This window comes from Dipodomys merriami, unplaced genomic scaffold (genome assembly GCF_024711535.1).
Source record: "Dipodomys merriami isolate MVZ:Mamm:240054 unplaced genomic scaffold, mDipMer1.0.p SCAF_20, whole genome shotgun sequence".
NCBI classification, from domain to species: Eukaryota; Metazoa; Chordata; class Mammalia; order Rodentia; family Heteromyidae; genus Dipodomys; species Dipodomys merriami.
In genome coordinates, this window is record NW_027203382.1 from 27,914,417 (window position 1) to 27,930,763 (window position 16,347).

General features: G+C 43.5%; 1 protein-coding gene across 1 annotated transcript in view; it reads left to right on the plus strand.

Moving 5' to 3' along the window:
• The first annotated feature begins 1,683 nt into the window (after positions 1-1,683).
• The window catches only part of Map1b (microtubule associated protein 1B), a 104,067-nt gene continuing 89,403 nt past the window's right edge, over positions 1,684-16,347 (plus strand). Inside the window, exons 1-2 of the mRNA XM_070031320.1 lie at positions 1,684-1,937; positions 10,673-10,774. Coding sequence (XP_069887421.1) covers positions 1,754-1,937; positions 10,673-10,774 — 286 coding nt within the window. The 5' untranslated portion in view covers positions 1,684-1,753. The remainder of the gene's footprint in view (positions 1,938-10,672; positions 10,775-16,347) is intronic.

A 16,347-nucleotide genomic window follows, 5' to 3' on the forward strand; every position in this document is an offset into this window, starting at 1 on the left:
TAGGTGCTAGCATGTCTTTAATACCGAACACTTGGCAAATCTGTTATTATCCAAGATGGCACACCTGAGACTCCTCTAGAAGAAATAACAGTATGGAGTAAGAATGTAATCATGATCTTATTTTAATTTTTCTGTTTATTAATTATTGGTACTAGTGGCTTCATATGTATTGCGATACCAGCTTTTATTTAATAATAAATCTAACTAAAAAAGATAAACTGAGCAAAAGAACACTATGATGGTTAATCTAGATTGTCCACTTGACTGGTTTGAGAGACACCTAGAAGATTGGTAAAGCACACTTCTCAGTGTGTTTGCTGATGAGTTTCCAGAGATGAAGGTAGGCCTGCTCTGATAGTAAGCAATTGAAGTTAACATCTTAGAAATTAGAATACCCAGGTTAAAAAAACTAATATGCATTCTAGTATTAAAGCATACTGACTAAAATTCCTATCCCTTGCTCATCCCTAAAACTCTTATTGTGCCGTTTTTATAAAATATGCACATTTTGTTCCTTCTCCACTCTCTCCCGCCTTTCCATTCAGCGTATATGTGAGACATAGGTTTAGAGGGGCTGACTTTAGAAAACCTTTCTGAGTTTTTCTAAACACAGATAAAGGCAATAAAATTTCCCAAAGCTACATGTGTTTTAAAAGGCATCGTTATCATATGAAATAATTTTGTCTGTGTATTCATTCCCCCGAGGAACTGAAAAGTACATTGTAGCCACTGTAATCCTGCTGGGAAGAGACAGTATCTTCTCTGTGTGCTTTGTTATGTTTGCTACTATCTGTTCAGTATATTAAGAAATCTGTTTCGAAGGTAATAGATCTGCATCCTCCCATTTCCCATGAGCACTACATGTTTTCACCATTTGTCCTTGCAAAGTCCAAAGCCAGAAGAAAAGTACACTTAGGTTTCACTAAGTCTTCTTGAACTGAAAGATGGTAAATACCGCTATTGAGAAACACCGACAAACATGTCTTCCTCAATGCACAAAGTCAAGGGGACAGGTTCCAATCTTCGTGGGTCAGGGTACCCCGCCTTATTCACTGAAGGCCTTAGCTTCATCATAAATGGGACCCAGGCAGAGGTCTGACTTCGTGTACTTCAGACGTGGGACGTGCTCCTACTCGGAAAAGGGACAGTCATCCCTGCGACGGGATGAGGCAGGGGGTGAGGGTTGGGGGCTGGGAGTGTGAGTGCGCGTGCACAGGTGAGTGTGTCTTCCAGGTTCAGGGCTGCAGCGGGAGCCCTTCGGGTCCCCCAGCGCCGGGTGGATCACGGTCCCTGCCCAGACCATTGTCCACACACCCCTCCATGCCTCCAGCTTCCGGGCCCCGGGCGAGATGATTTGCTGCAGATGACATCAGCCCCGGGCCAGCGGCTGGAAGAGCGGCGGCAGCCACCGCGCGAGGATGTGCCGGGTGGTCCTTTCCTCTCCCTCCTCTCCCTCCTCCTTCTCCTCCTCCTCCTCCTCGGCCTCCTCCACCACCAGAGCTCCCCGCCTAGACCGCATATAAACGGCGCCGCCTCCCGCCTCTCCCCGGGCGCAGGCGGCGGCCGCGCGCGCACGGTGCGCTCGCTCGCGGGCTCGCGAAGGGCGGAGGGGAGGCGGCGCGCGTCGCGGGGAGGAGGGGGCACGCAGGGGGCGGAGCCGAGGCCGCACCTCCGGAGATAATCCTTTCTCCTGCCGCAGAGCAGAGGAGCGGCGGGAGAGGAGCAGTTCGCCGAGGCACAGCGGGCCGGCAGGATGGCGACCGTGGTGGTGGAAGCCACCGAGCCGGAGCCATCTGGCAGCATTGCCAACCCAGCGGCGTCCACCTCGCCCAGCCTGTCGCACCGCTTTCTAGACAGCAAGTTCTACTTGCTCGTGGTGGTCGGCGAGACGGTGACCGAAGAGCACCTGCGGCGTGCCATCGGCAACATCGAGCTGGGTAAGCGGTCCCGTGCCCCCCTCCGCCCGGGGACGCGCGCGGGGACACGCGCAGGCACGACCCCACCCAGGGCGCCGCGGGCCACCCCGTTCTCCTGCGCGCCCCACACCCACGCCTCTCCCCGCCACCTCCCACCCTCCATCTGGACTCTTCACTGGGCTCATTTCGGAGAATAATCCGGACGATGAGATTTGAGATTGGGGGGGGGAGAGTATCTAATAACCTTGAGCCACGGGTCACCGGGCTGGGTCCGCAGGCAGGGCGGGAGTTGGCCACCGCCTTTCCCGCGAAGTGGACTGCAGGTGTCAGGAGCAAAAGGCCATAATGAAAACCTCCATCGCTGGAGGCGGGCGGGGGGGTGGAAAGCCCTTGTGCAAGCATTCCCTGTAGCACCCCTCTCGCCTCAGCAAAAAGCGGGGACCCTTTATCCCCTGCCCCTCAGACCTGGGGTTGAAGTATCCGGCGCCAGGCCCGGCGTGAGAATGATTTTCACCTTGGCCGCTTCAACCCCGGAGAAAGGCCTTTTCAGCCTTCGAACTTGCCGATCCTTTTCTCTTCCTCGGAATGACTAGGCTAGTCGCGGGGCCACGCCCGCTCCCCCACCCCTCGGGACGCAGGGATGGAGAGCCGCCTGCGCCCGCGTCCCACACGGAGCTCGCCACAGCTTTCCGAAAGGACAATGGGCCCCCCAACTTGTGGGGTGGGGCTTCTTTAACAAGTCTCAGCCTCACCAGGGACAGATTGAGTGGGGGGTGTGGGGGGATCATCCTTGGGTAGGGGCCAGCTCCGCGCCCGACGTGTGCACACCCAGGGCGCGCGCTCTGCAGAGGCCGAGTAGCGGTTCGCAGGGATCCCTGGGCGGGGCTGGGAGGGTGTCCGTGGGCGCTGCCCAGGGCCGGGAGACTGACCCACCCTTCGGCCCCACCCCAGCTGCCGCAGTGCCCCCACCCGGCCGCCGCACCTGGCGCCCCCCTCAGGCACCGCCGGTGCGGCGCGCGCTCTGCCCGAGCTTGGGGTTGGCGGGGGAGGGGGGCACACCCCCACTACATCGCCTTCTGCCCCGCTTTGTTGCGCCCTGAGCTCCCGGGAGGGCAGTTCCCTCCCTTCCCTTGCCCCTGACAGAATCGTGGGTCCCCCCCCTTCACCTCTTCCCCCCTCCCCCGCCCCGCCACCCCAGCCCGAGCTCTATTCTCTGGGGTGGTGCTGAAAACGTGTCTGCCTGGAGACACCGGCTAGTGGGCGTGGTGCGCTCCGCACTGCGGTCTCTACGGCAGCCCGAGGCGGACAAAGGGCGTTCACGCAGCCCTCCAGATCTGCTCCCTCTTAGGTCAAAAAAAAAAAAAAAAAAAAAAAAGAAAGAAAGAAAGAAAAACGAAAAAAGAAAAAAAGAGGAAGAAAAATCTTGTTTTAGATGGAAAAAAAAATAAAATGCTTGTCACCTGCCTCTGCTTTTGGAAATGGCCACTTGTCGCCAGAACAAAAGGCTGCAGGGCGGAGACCGGAGTTCTTTTGTTTAACTTTAAAGCACTGATTTTTCCTGTGTGTGCGTGTACATAAATATATGTATATATGTATAACTATATACATATATGTATCTATGTATCTATTATTTTAGAAAAAGAGGGATTTTCATTCAAAAAATTTAAAAATACGATTTCTAAAGTGAAACTCCTTATTTGACCATCGCAGTAACTCTTCATTTTCAAATTATAGGCCTTGCATCCAAATCTGTTCTAATTGATTTATGCACTTTTCCCTTTGAAAAAATTCACATGCACTGACTTTGGGTGTGGCTACTGTGGGAATCAATGACTCTGGATTAAAAAAAATCATTTGTCAGTAGAATTGCTGGGAAATAATATATTGTGAGGTGTTTCTGTCTACACAATTTCCATAACCCTCCACTCAAGAGTGGTTCCAGAGGAGGGGCCCCAGAGCGGCAGGAAGGGTAAGGGGACTGGCTCAAGGTCACACCACGCATCAGTGTCTGGAGCACCAGTACTGCAGTGTCACTCTGTTTTTGGACCCTGTCATGATGTCAGTGCGAAGCCGGGTAACATCAGAGAAGGTTTTAGCACAGCAATTTTCTGAGCTTGCCTTTGTACCGTCCTCCGCTTGTGGGCCTCACCACATGCATGGAGATGGTTTACCCTCATCTTCCCACCATAATTATCTTCCCGCTTTGTAATCCGGCCCATCACCTTTCAGCCTCCTGTTCCTGGGAGGTGGGGGTGAGGTGGGGGGAGGGTATTGTCCAAGTGTCTTCTGTGGAAGAGAAAATAGATGCAGTAAGCACTGCTGTGGTGTGCTTCCTGTCTTTACACCTTTTTACACTTACTGATAAAGATTCAGGTTTGCCTTTCGGACATTTAAAAAAGATCTTAAATCCGGAGTAACTATTCTATACAGAAGAAAGGACATAGATCCTGGACTGGCAGCCAGGTTCATACATTTTTACAAAATGAACACACCTGTATATCTAGATAGCAGACATTACTGGAATCCCAAGAGTACATCCTCCCTCCCCCTTGCCTCTGTGTTCTTTGCAATCACCATGCTTTCCTGCTTTTTAATTCCCTAATTTACTCAGGTTTTTGCATGGAAGTCTGAAATGACTGTATCGATCCCATTAAGAATCAACCAAGTGAGGGAGGAGAGCCATTTCCTTTCGTGCAGTAACAGATGCTGCTGCTCCTCAGGAAGATGACTCTCCTGGGTCCTGGGGTCTCCAATACAGCTCAGGCTGCCTGGCCTTCCAGGGCGAAGGGAAAATACAGCTCTCCCAGCTTTTCAGATCATCTGAGATGACTTAGCAACAGGGCATGCAGGCTACTTCTCTGTGCATGAGAAGTTGCAGGTCCCTGCTGGGTCTCCTCCAGGGGTCACTGGAAGCCACCTCCGTGATGACTGATGCCTGCAGGCCATGTTGTAAGAAGCAAGAAGTGTCCCCAGGGGACTGGGCTCTGATTGTGGGCTGCTCATAGTCTGGGGAAGCAGTGTCTCATCTGTTAGTTTTTCTTCCTATTTCCCTTTCCCCACCCTTCTTAACTGAGGCTCTGAGGAGTCAGAGGCCCTGGTGATTTGGATACCTGCCATCTGATTACTAAGGACTCTAGAGAGCCTCGAAAATCGTCTATAAATCTCTAGAGAGATGTGGAGAACCAGCAGGCCTGAAACTTCCCATTTGTGGATGCTTTATAAATGCTTCTTGACACCAAGGAAAACAGATGGTCAATCTTTTTTTTCTCAATTGTATTCCAAAAGCACAATGTCAGGTTCAAATGTCCAGAGTTTGAAACAATAATGGTTTTTCTCACTCATGTAGTGTTATTGGTCTAGTAAACGGGACTTTATTCCAAACCATTGTGTTTACTTTTTTTGCCCCTCCCTAATTTTATCCCAACAGATCCTAATTGTTAGCAGAGCACCTGCTTCTTAGGTTGATTTTAACATCCAGACTACACACACTACACACATCGGTACCTTGCAAATCAGAGCCTTGTGAAATCCAGTTTTCTTTGTTTCATGTTATTTTTTTTAATTGTGAGAATACTTGTACAGAGGAGTTACAATTACATGGGCAAGATAAGGAGTACATTTCTTATCAAGCATTTTTTTAAGGGACTAAAACAAATAAGGAACACTAAGTGTCAGTATGATGGTCTCAATACTGTTAAAGTGTAACTATTCCTCCAGTTAACATTGAGAATCAACTAGATTTTCCATGAGAAAAAAGATGTGGGTAACATTTACTGCTCTGGATTTTTAGATGTAAGTCCAGCTGATTACATTGTAACATGTTGCTTTATGGAATGTTTTCTGCCTAAAATGGTAAGTTAATTAACCCAGGAAAGATTTGAGAGTTAATTTATATTTTCTTCTAACAAGAAAAAAAAGTCAGCCACATGTGATAGGACTTAAGTGAAATGGTAGGTGTTAAATTTATCATATTATCTTCATACTTTGCAAAATCAAAGGCAGATGAATTTTTGCTGACATTGCTTAATTGCTGTCTATTAAGGGCTGTGGCCTAAGTGGAAATACAAGCCAGTCCCCAAACTTAAGGTAATTAAATTGATTCACTGTTAATCTTCTCTAAGGGCTTACTTTAAAAAATAACTCTAACTTTTATGCCAACCAATAAATTATTAGACATCACACTTTGTTTGCTTTTATTGTAAGGTGTTATCTAAGGTCTAAATTGTGTATCATCAGTGTCTTGAAGCCATGTGTTCAGTATATAAGATACTGTCTACATTACATATTATACATGTGTTATGAACATCAAGTTGCTGGCTTTGAGAAAAGAAAAGGGAAAAAAAAGCAAATTGAAGGTTAGGTCTAGGGGGAAAGGAAGGAAATATTTTTTTTGAAAAGTAATGCCTCCTTATGTTAACATTTCCTTCTTTATTTTTGTGATTCTGTTCCAGTTTCAGGACACCTTTTTTTAGTAGGGTTTTACAAAGAGAGTCATATAATTTGATATTTATCATTTAGATGTTTACAAAAAAAATACTCAAACGCTTTCTCAAAGAGAACATCTAAAAGCCCATAGAAGAAAATCACCTCATCAAAGGCCCAATAAAACACAAAGGCCATCAATGTATAATTCAGGATCATTTTATTCTACTTTTTTTCAATCTGTTTCTTGTAGGATATAGTTTTGCTTTTTTTATTTTATTTTATTTTATTTTTGGTCTTTAAGGAAGAGGTACTTCATTTTAATTGTTGGTTTTATCCAACAATCCTATAAAGCACTGAATGATCAAGGTAAACTTGGCACCAAAGATACCAGGCTCCTTTTCCTTTTTCACCCTGGCTTGTTCTGTGCAGTGCTTTCACTCCACCTTTTCTTCCCTTTCCCTCTCTAAATGCCACGTGCAGTTGGCCTCCTCTTTGTGTACTGCTACCACCTGGGATCTGAGAACTGAGAAGCAAAGCTCCTTTGTTACCCACTGGCCACCCAGGATAGACCCAATGATAGCGCATACTTCTGAGAGCTGAGCCATCCCTATAGAGCAACCTGGAATATTCTCAGGGGTGACCTTTGGACCTGGATACTTAAAAAGTGGAAGTTCATCGCCTCTCAGTGCTGGAGTTGTTACCCTCTGTCTAAATCAATAAGGGCACAATCGTAGATTGCAGGGGATGCTAAGCCTTAGGGAAGAGCTTGTCCCCCTTTCCCTACACTGGGAAGATACTCAATGAAGTGGGCAGAGTTTGCCTTCGCTCCTCTGCTCCCACCAGAGTGGGATGATTTCCTTATGAGCTTTAGAAGCTTTAAAAGGCTCCATGTTGGCTTCGTCTTAGGAACAAAGAGGAAATACAGAAGCTTACTAAATGTAAATAAACTGTTATCGAAAAATAGTCTCTATATCTAGCTGACGGCACCAAGTAATTACTAGGAATTTTATTTCTAAAATTAGTATTGAAAGTGGCCTAGTTCCTAAATTTTTGTTTCCAATTAAAATAGCTAGTAAACACATTGTAATCTTCATTTTATAAATGGTACTAGTGATTGTGCATTGTTAAGAAATCATTTGATTGGAAATTGCTCTCTGAGAAAGAGAATCCTGAATTGTTAGTTTCATTGAGAGTATAAAAATGAGAGATTATTTTATCAGCTGTTTACTACTTACTTAATTTAAAAATTGTAAAGTAGATTTCTTAATAATTAGCATTTCCCCATAATTAGCATTTATGTATTTTATAAATACATAAATTTATATCTATATTTGTCTATCTATCTATTGTCTATTTGTCTAAAGCAAACATTTAATTGCTTGTCTCATGACTAGTTAATTGAAGCCAGGGGGGAAAATGACAGACAATCATATAATAGCAAGTATATGTGTGACCCCAGCTGAAGCCCTTCAAATAATGTAGCAATTGAGACATGACTTAAAACAAAGATGGAAACATTTTATGAATTTCATTTAAATACGTATGTCTCATTATTAACTTATTGACCTAGCTTGGCAAGCCAGAAGACAAAGTAGAGCACACAGCCTGGAGCACAGAGAATTCAGCCGACAATACCAATTAGGCTGCTCAGACAGGAACTCAATGATTCTTCACACCAGGCTACTATATAGTATATATGTTGAAGTGAAATATTCTAATGAATTCAGACCTGTCAAGCTCTCCGGGAAACAAAAAGAACCCATTTATCATTCCTGCACTAAAAGATCCACAAGATCTCAACATGTCTTTCTTGTTAAAATTTAAATACTCCATTAGCACAAATACAAACTGAAGCCATTTATGTTTCCAGGGAGACCCATAAAATTTTCTCCCTTATAATTTAGCCTCTTCTTAGACATGTTAACTCTTCCATACCTGAATTCTTCCTATTGTTCCTTTGAGAAATTGCTGTTTCTATTTAGTGAGTATATATCTCTTTGAAAATATTCCTTATGGTTGAAAAGGCCTTTGGTATATGATCTGAGGATATTTTAGGTGAGAAGTGGAATGAGTTGCCAGAATCTTTTTTCTCCTCTCTCTCTCTTTCTCTCTCTGTGTTTGATCTAACTACCTATCTATCTATCTATTTGCCCACACATATAAATATTAACATATAATTATATATTATAACATTACATTTTACATATAATACTGTATTATAATATAACATGATAATATATATGCATAATATAATATATACATAGTATATAATATAATGATATATGTCATCTTTGGAAGATAAGAAGGTTGAATAAATCTTAAAAGGGGGTAAATACAGATACTCATTAACCTAGAGGTATGTTTAGTACATTGTCATTTAACCTCCCCCAAATCTGATTGCAGACTAATGACAAACAAAAAGAATTAAGTGACTAATTGTTTAGGGTAAATTTACTAGAGTTACACCCAAAGGTTCAGCCCCCTGCCATGAGGAGGTAGACAGTAAACGTTTGTTATTTTGGAGACTTGTCCTGGCAATTGAGGATGCTTTGTACAAGTGTTCATTCATACTACCAACATAGCCATCTTTTTGGGAAAAAATATGAGTACATATGAATTACATACTCTCCAGAGTTCTGAGGTTCCTCAGCCTTCCTTGGCTTGCTTTTCCTCTTTCATGTATGCTCTTGGGGTTTCCCTCTGAGCCATTGCTTTTGGGATGAGGAGGCGGAAGGAGGAGGAAGGAAGAGGCGGGGGAACAGGGCTTAGGCACAGGAAACCTCTCTCATTCCCTTCACCTCTGTACTCCTTTCAGTCTAGTGAAAGGAAGTCTGATCTGAAAACAAATTCATGGCTCCCAATTCCATCCAAGTTTTATAAAGTATAAAATGTTAGCCAAGTGCTAGTGGCTTATGCCTGTAATCCTAGCTAATTGACGCTGAGATCTAAAGACTGTGATTCAAAGCCACCATGGGCAGGATAGTTAGTGAGACTCTTATTTCCACTTAACCCCACATGAGAAAGAAAGAAAGAAAGAGAAAGAAAGAAAGAAAGAAAGAAAGAAAGAAAAGAAAGAAAGAAAGAAAGAAAGGAAGGAAGAAAGGAAGAAAGGAAGAAAGGAAGAAAGGAAGAAAGGAAGAAAGAAAGGAAGAAAGGAAGAAAGGAAGAAAGGAAGAAAGAGGGAGGCAGGGAGGGAGGGAGAAAAAAAAGGAAAGAAGAAAAATGCTCAAAATAAAGTTGTAGCTCAAAGGGTAGAGTGTTAGCCTTGAGCAAAAAAGGTAAAGGACATCGACCAGGTCCTGAGTTCAAGCCCTAGGATTGACACATGCATTTGGGTGTGTGCACACACACATAGAGGAATAAAAAGAAGAAAAAGTTTGCCACATTTCTTTCTTTCATGATAAGGAAATCCAGTACCGCTGGGCGCCAGTGGCTCACGCCTATAATCCTAGCTACTCAGGAGGCTGAGATCTGAGGATCAAGGTTCAAAGCCAGCCGGGTCAGGAAAGTCCGTGAGACTCTTATCTCCAGTAAACCACTAGAAAACCGGAAGTGGTGCTGTGGCTCAAGCAGTAGAGCACTCCCCTTGAGCTGAAGAGCGCAGGGACAGCGCCCAGGCCCAGAGTTCAAGCCCCACAACTGACAAAAAAGAAAAGAAAAGAAAATTCAGTACCACAAACAATTATGAATGAAAGTATTTCCTGCCAAGCTGGTCATCTAAAAACAGTGTCTAACTGGATACTTTGGGCATCCAATCTTGAGATCCAGCCTACTTATGAAAGATCACACCAATTCTATACTGACATCCAAGACCACAAAACAGATGAGTTAGAAAAGAAATCCCACTTATACACTACAAGATCATTCCACAAACAGAGGCCTGGGCTTGAGTGACAGTCTCCACAAGGCTTCTCCACCTGCTTTCTACATCACCCTGCCACCTACTAGTGGATCTCAAGAAAGTTGGTGATAGTCTGATGGCTGCTTAGAGGTTAAAGAGCTAGCCATGTTCCCATTCATTCTATTCCCTCCTAGAGGAGATAGTCTGTCATTTTCCTAATAGCTGTTTTCCTTCACTCTAACAGCAGTGCTGCATTTACACTTTTATAAGTTCTGTCCTCACTGCTCGTCTGTCCCTCCCTTGTGGCCTGATGAAGAGACCTCCCCAGACTGCTCATTTTGTGGGGAGCCACTGCGATTTACCAAGCTCTGCAGAGAAGGATTTCCCACATCCTCCTGTAAAGCCTGAGAAATGCTTTCAGGGACCTTTTCCAAACCACTTGGAAATGACTGACTGAATGTCTGTCAACTGTCTTCCTTTTCTTCCCTAGGAATCCGATCATGGGACACAAACTTGATTGAATGCAACCTGGACCAAGAGCTCAAACTTTTTGTATCTCGACACTCTGCCAGATTCTCTCCTGATGTTCCAGGTGAGGCTTCCATTCAGTATTAGCTTAGGATTTGGCAGGACTGGGGAAACGTCTCTGCCTGGAAAGCTTTGCCTGGGCCATGAAAATATGTTTCCTCTTATTGTTAAAGGAGCCTTTGTATTTGCTATTCTCAACTAAGCTAGCAGGTGGCCACAGTTTAAGAAAGTTGAGTCTACATTATTGTTGTGTGTTATCTATTTTGGGCATTCTTAATTTTTAAGGTTTAAAATTTTTAAGGCTTAAGTTTTTTTTTTTTAAAAACAGCTTAATTAAAGTATTTCTTTCTTTGTTGCTATTTCACTGGGATTGCAAACTGTGAAAAATGTTTGCAAGCCAAGGGATTGCAAACTATTAAAATGTTGATTTTACTTCAGTGACTATATGAATACAAATTGGATGTTGCCAGAATCCCACAACTCCCTTTTCTAGATCATTGTGGCATTTCCAAATGAAAGAACGTCTTCATCTCCTTTTTGCCAATCCCTGCATGATCACCTCTCTTACTTAATGTGGGAAAAGACTCTGATATACCAGACTACTGTCACAATAGCTTTTCTTGCAAAGATGAAAAAGAATACTGTAGAATTATTAAAGGTAAGGACACAAAATCTATCAGTGGTGAAGGTGTTCCTGCCTCCCTGGAGATGGGTCCTGCCCATGTCTCGGAGGCTGGCCATTTATTCATGCCAACTATTTCTTCCTTTTGTTCACATTTAGACATTATTAAATAGAGTATTTGGCTTATTAACTCTTCAGACTCAAGATGTATTTCTTAAAAGTTTGCCATTGATACTATTTTGTGTTTTATTTTCTATCAGTGGAATTTGATGCAGAAATTATTTTCTGTTTATATTTTCTTGTTCTATGAGTACTAATTTTATTGGTATCAGCAGAGCATCAGGAATGAGGTTCACACAATGTTTTGGGTGATTAGATCCTATTAGATCCATTAGCCGGTATCTACTAAGATTTGAAACCACATGTATGGTTGGTTCTTCATGACTCATGACTCATACTTGGTTGCAGTCGTATGCCAAGAGGACTGCACACCATTCTTGCTATACATTTCCATTATTCAACTGAATTGTAGCTTTAAAGTATGGATCTGAGTGTATGTATTTAGGAAAACTTAGCAAAAATTGCTCATTTAAAGTTAAATTTGCTGCAAAGTCCTATGAAAGATCAGCTTTTAAATGACTGCATTGAACAAGAAAGAGAGAATGAGAATGGGCAAGAGAAAGACAGAGAGGAGAGAGAAGAGCAATGAAGACATGTAGAGAGACAGACATATAGGGAGAGACAAGAGAAAAAGAAGAGAGACAGAACAAGAGAGAAGGAGACAGATAGGAGAGAGAAAAGAGAAAGAGACTCAGAGATAGAGACAAACAGACACAACTGTGGAGAAAGAGAGAGGACAGTGAAATTGTCACAGAGTCAAAGTCAACCTCCCCCTCCCCCATACAGAATGATCCAGAGGCTCTCAGGCAGCCCATGCTCTACTGAAAGAAGGTACAGTATATAGTGGTTTCTTTTGTTATTGTGTTGTATTTTGGTGTCTTACAAAATCTCTGTAACTTTTCCCCACACACACAAAAAAGTAAGAGAAGCACTCTTTGCCAACAAGTGTGTTTATTTCAACATGTAAAAGCCAAGCTTTTGTCCTTTCTCAGTAGGTTGTTCTGGCTTCCTTACTATGCTGGTTTGTAAGACTGATTTTTTTTTCTTTCTTGCTTTTGTAAATGAATCATGCTCGTTCATATTTGGAATGTCTTTTTCAATGACAACTGTGTATTACAAAAGGAAAGCCTTCAAAAACTGGTGGGGAATTATCACTTTTTGACTAAGGACCTAACGAGTACTATTCTGTGGACTAGGAGGATCAATCCTCCCAATTGCCACTTTGGGCTACTGTACCCTGTTCTCCCTTTTCTCCTGCTGTCACTAGTAGTAAGAACCAGCCACCAGAAAGAACCTAGTACCATCAGTGATGTGGTTGATGCTGTGCTTAGGGATGGGTGTCTGGATGATCAGCACCCTTAGTGTCCTTGCCCACTGCAGAGAGGGAGGGCTGATGTTAGACTGTCCCTCTCAAGCTCACATAGGTCCCAGCATTCTTCTGGGAACTACACATCAAGAGTGGAGCTGTGGCAGTGATTGTTCCTTTGTGAGGAGTGTGTGAATATTCTATTTGTTGTTGTTGGTCATGGGGCCTGAATTCTGGGCCTGGGCGCTGTCCCTCAGCTCTTTAGCTCAAGGCTAGCACTTTACCACTTGAGCCAAAGAACTACTTCCAGCTTTTTCTGCTTATGTGTTGCTGAGGAATTGACCCTAGGACCTCATGCATGCAAGGCAAGCACTCTACCACTAAGCCAACTTCCCAGCCCCAGTGTGAGTATTCTTTTTTTTTGGGGGGGGGTCCGGTAGTAGGGCCTGAACTCTGGGCCTGGGCACTGTCCCTCAGTTCTTCAGCTCAAGGCTAGCACTCTACCACTTGAGGCACAGCGCCACTTCCGGCTTTTTTTCTTTTTGCTTATGTGGTGCTGAGGAATCGAATCCAGGGCCTCAGGCATGCAAGGCAAGTGCTCTACCACTGAGTCACCTTCCCAGCCCCCAGTGTGAATATTCTTTATGTGAAATTCTTGTGTCCAAAAAAGCCCCAGCCTTTGGAGTTATTGGATGTTAGAATGTTTATATAGACTTTACCAGTTATCATCTCCAGTTTGAAAAATCCCAATCCAAAATGCTTTAAAATCCTTATATGCTCAATCAGATAAAAGCACAGGTTAGATCCAGTTTCAAGTATGTTGTTTGAGAAACATGTTAGAGGGCAAGAATACAAAGGGTGTGTAGGAATCATAAGATGATTCTCACATTGAGACCAAGGAAACCTTTAGGTTTTTAGGTCTAAGACCAGAGGTCTCTTCCCTACTTGGAATTCTATAACAGTAAACTTTTAATCCTCAGGTCCCCTAATGTGGAATTAGCTGAACCACTACATGTAGTGTTTGAAAAATCTTGTCAATTTAGAGGCAAGGAATAAGATGAATGATGGTTCTGTTAAAAAAAATAAAACCATTCATATAATCAATTTTAAAATATTTCAGGGGCTAGGAAAGTGGCTCAGTGGTAGAGTGCTTGCCTTGCATGCATGAGGCCCTGAGTTCAATTCCTCAGCAGCACATAAACAGAAAAAACCAGAAGAGGTGCTGTGGCTCAAGTAGTAGAGTGCTAGCCTTGAGCTGAAGAGCTGAGGGACAGCACCCAGGCCCTGAGTTCAGGCCCCATGACTGACAAAAAAAATAGATTAAAGAAAATAGTTAAATGGCACCTGCAAAGTGCCAGGCACTGCTGGGCACAGTAGGTGAGGACACAGTAATTGAGACAAACAGTTACTACTTGTACTATATTCTCAGGAGAGGGAAGGTACTTAGTCACTGTCTTGTGCCTCAGTTTTCTTGTCTGTAAAAGGGAAAGATTATTCATATCCCAGAGTTTTCCTGCAGATTAAAAACAATTAACGTATGTCAAAAGTCAAAATGATGCTTATCACATGGTAAATGAAATGCAAATTCTTATTATCGCCTTTGTTCCAAAGCTAGTTGATGTGCAGTTGGTGATTACTATCATCTATGTGAGATAGATATTTGTTAGCTGCTTAGATATTTGGCTGGATTCCTTGTGATGTTCTCAAATTTGTATTAAAGATGCTTCTCAGAGAAACAGTTGCTTTTGGCATTCTCAGAAGGCTCAGGGCTTCTAGCCAGGTGTAGGGACAGCTATGTTCTACAGCTGGGTTTAGTAAGGTACTTGGGATGAGAACACTGTTCTGGTGGGCTGGAAGAGCAGGGTCAAGCAGGGTTGTAGGCTCTGTACAATCATCCTATTGGGACCCATGCAAGGATGCTGGGATGTGGAGCCTAGCTGGCTTTCTCTCTGATAGTCCATCCCTGTGAGCATCCTCCACTCCCCCACTCAGATTTCTCTTCTGCTCCTTCCAGTCAACCAGTGACTATAGATTAAAGTCAACTGTAGATATTGCCAGTTTTAAGACTTAACCGTTTCCTGTGGTTACTTAGCTGAATAAATAGTAGGACCTTGGATTATAGAGTGAGACAAGAGAAAAAGAAGAAGAGAGACAGAACAGGAGAGAGGAGGAGACAGACAGAGAGAGAGAGAAAAAAGAGAAAGAGAGACAGAGATAGACAAACAGACACAACTGTGGAGAGAAGAGAGAAGATAGTGACACGTTGTCAGAGTCATAGTCATAGTCACCCCCCCCCCCCACACACACTAGTTTTATAACTCTGAGATCACATTCACCAGACCTCCATGGGATGTGATTGACTTCACACACACACACACACACACACACACACACACACACACACACACACACACACACACACACACACACACACACACACACACACACACACACACACACACACACACACACACACACACACACACACACACACACAGAGGTAGTTTTGTTTAAGAATCTGTGCCTTTTCTGTCCATAGAAGATAAACAAACCACAGCTAAGCATCTTTAGATTCATGCTGAGAGACTGGTAAAAATATCCTTCCCAGAGATTGCTTTTTGATAGAGAATTAACAGTAGCCCTTTGAATTTCAGTCATGTGAGCCCTACTCCCTTAGACATTAATGAGGTTTCAACAGCTAATATTTGCCAGTAGCGTGATAAGAAAATGGTGAAATGCTCCAAGAGAAGGTGTTAGAATATTTTTAGCCATCTTTCTCGGTCTAGGCATGTATATTTTGTCATTGTGGAGAATTATGCCTTAATTATATGTGCCTAGAATACATTACTTGATGAATGACTGGGAGTAATAGATATATTTTCAGCCCTGCTCCTTAGTTTTGAACAATAAAACCTGCAAGCATAAGTTCCATTTGCATTGGAGGGGCTGATCTAACAACTCAGGGAACTGAAAGAAAGTGGATGCTGTCTCCTGTGTATTTTCTCTGTCACAGGTGCAAACACCCAGGTCCTAGTTCTTGCCCCTGCCCACATGACTCATCTTTTTCATGGTGTGTGAGGTGATGGAAGAAATCCTGGGATTAGAAGAAAATGTCAGAGAGCTGGATTTACGTTGAAGTAACCCGACCTCTATTTAATATCCATGGAGGTCAATGCTGCCTGCCTGGGAAAGAGACTTATTTTAATGCAAATCTCTATCCTTTCTCCTACTTGCCCCCTGCCCTGAGCCTGCCTGGCTGGGTGGCAGGGGGTACAGCCTGATCCCACATCAGCTTCCATTCATGTTGCTGGTGGGTATCCCTTTGAAATAATCAAAGAGCTAAACCTTCTAAGGAGGAGAAGTCTTCTCTGAATCGACACAAGGCATAATTCCCTTGAGAATTACAACTTGCTCAACTTTGAGATTTGGGGCAATTCTTTTAATCCACATTCTCATATATGGATTTTTTTTTCTTGGTGTAGGTGTGGCTAATGAAAAGGAAAAAGAAAAAAAAGTAGTGTTTCCTTATTTTGTTCTGCAGCCCAGCGTAGCTAACGATGGCTCATTCAGGTCACGCTAGAAATACCCA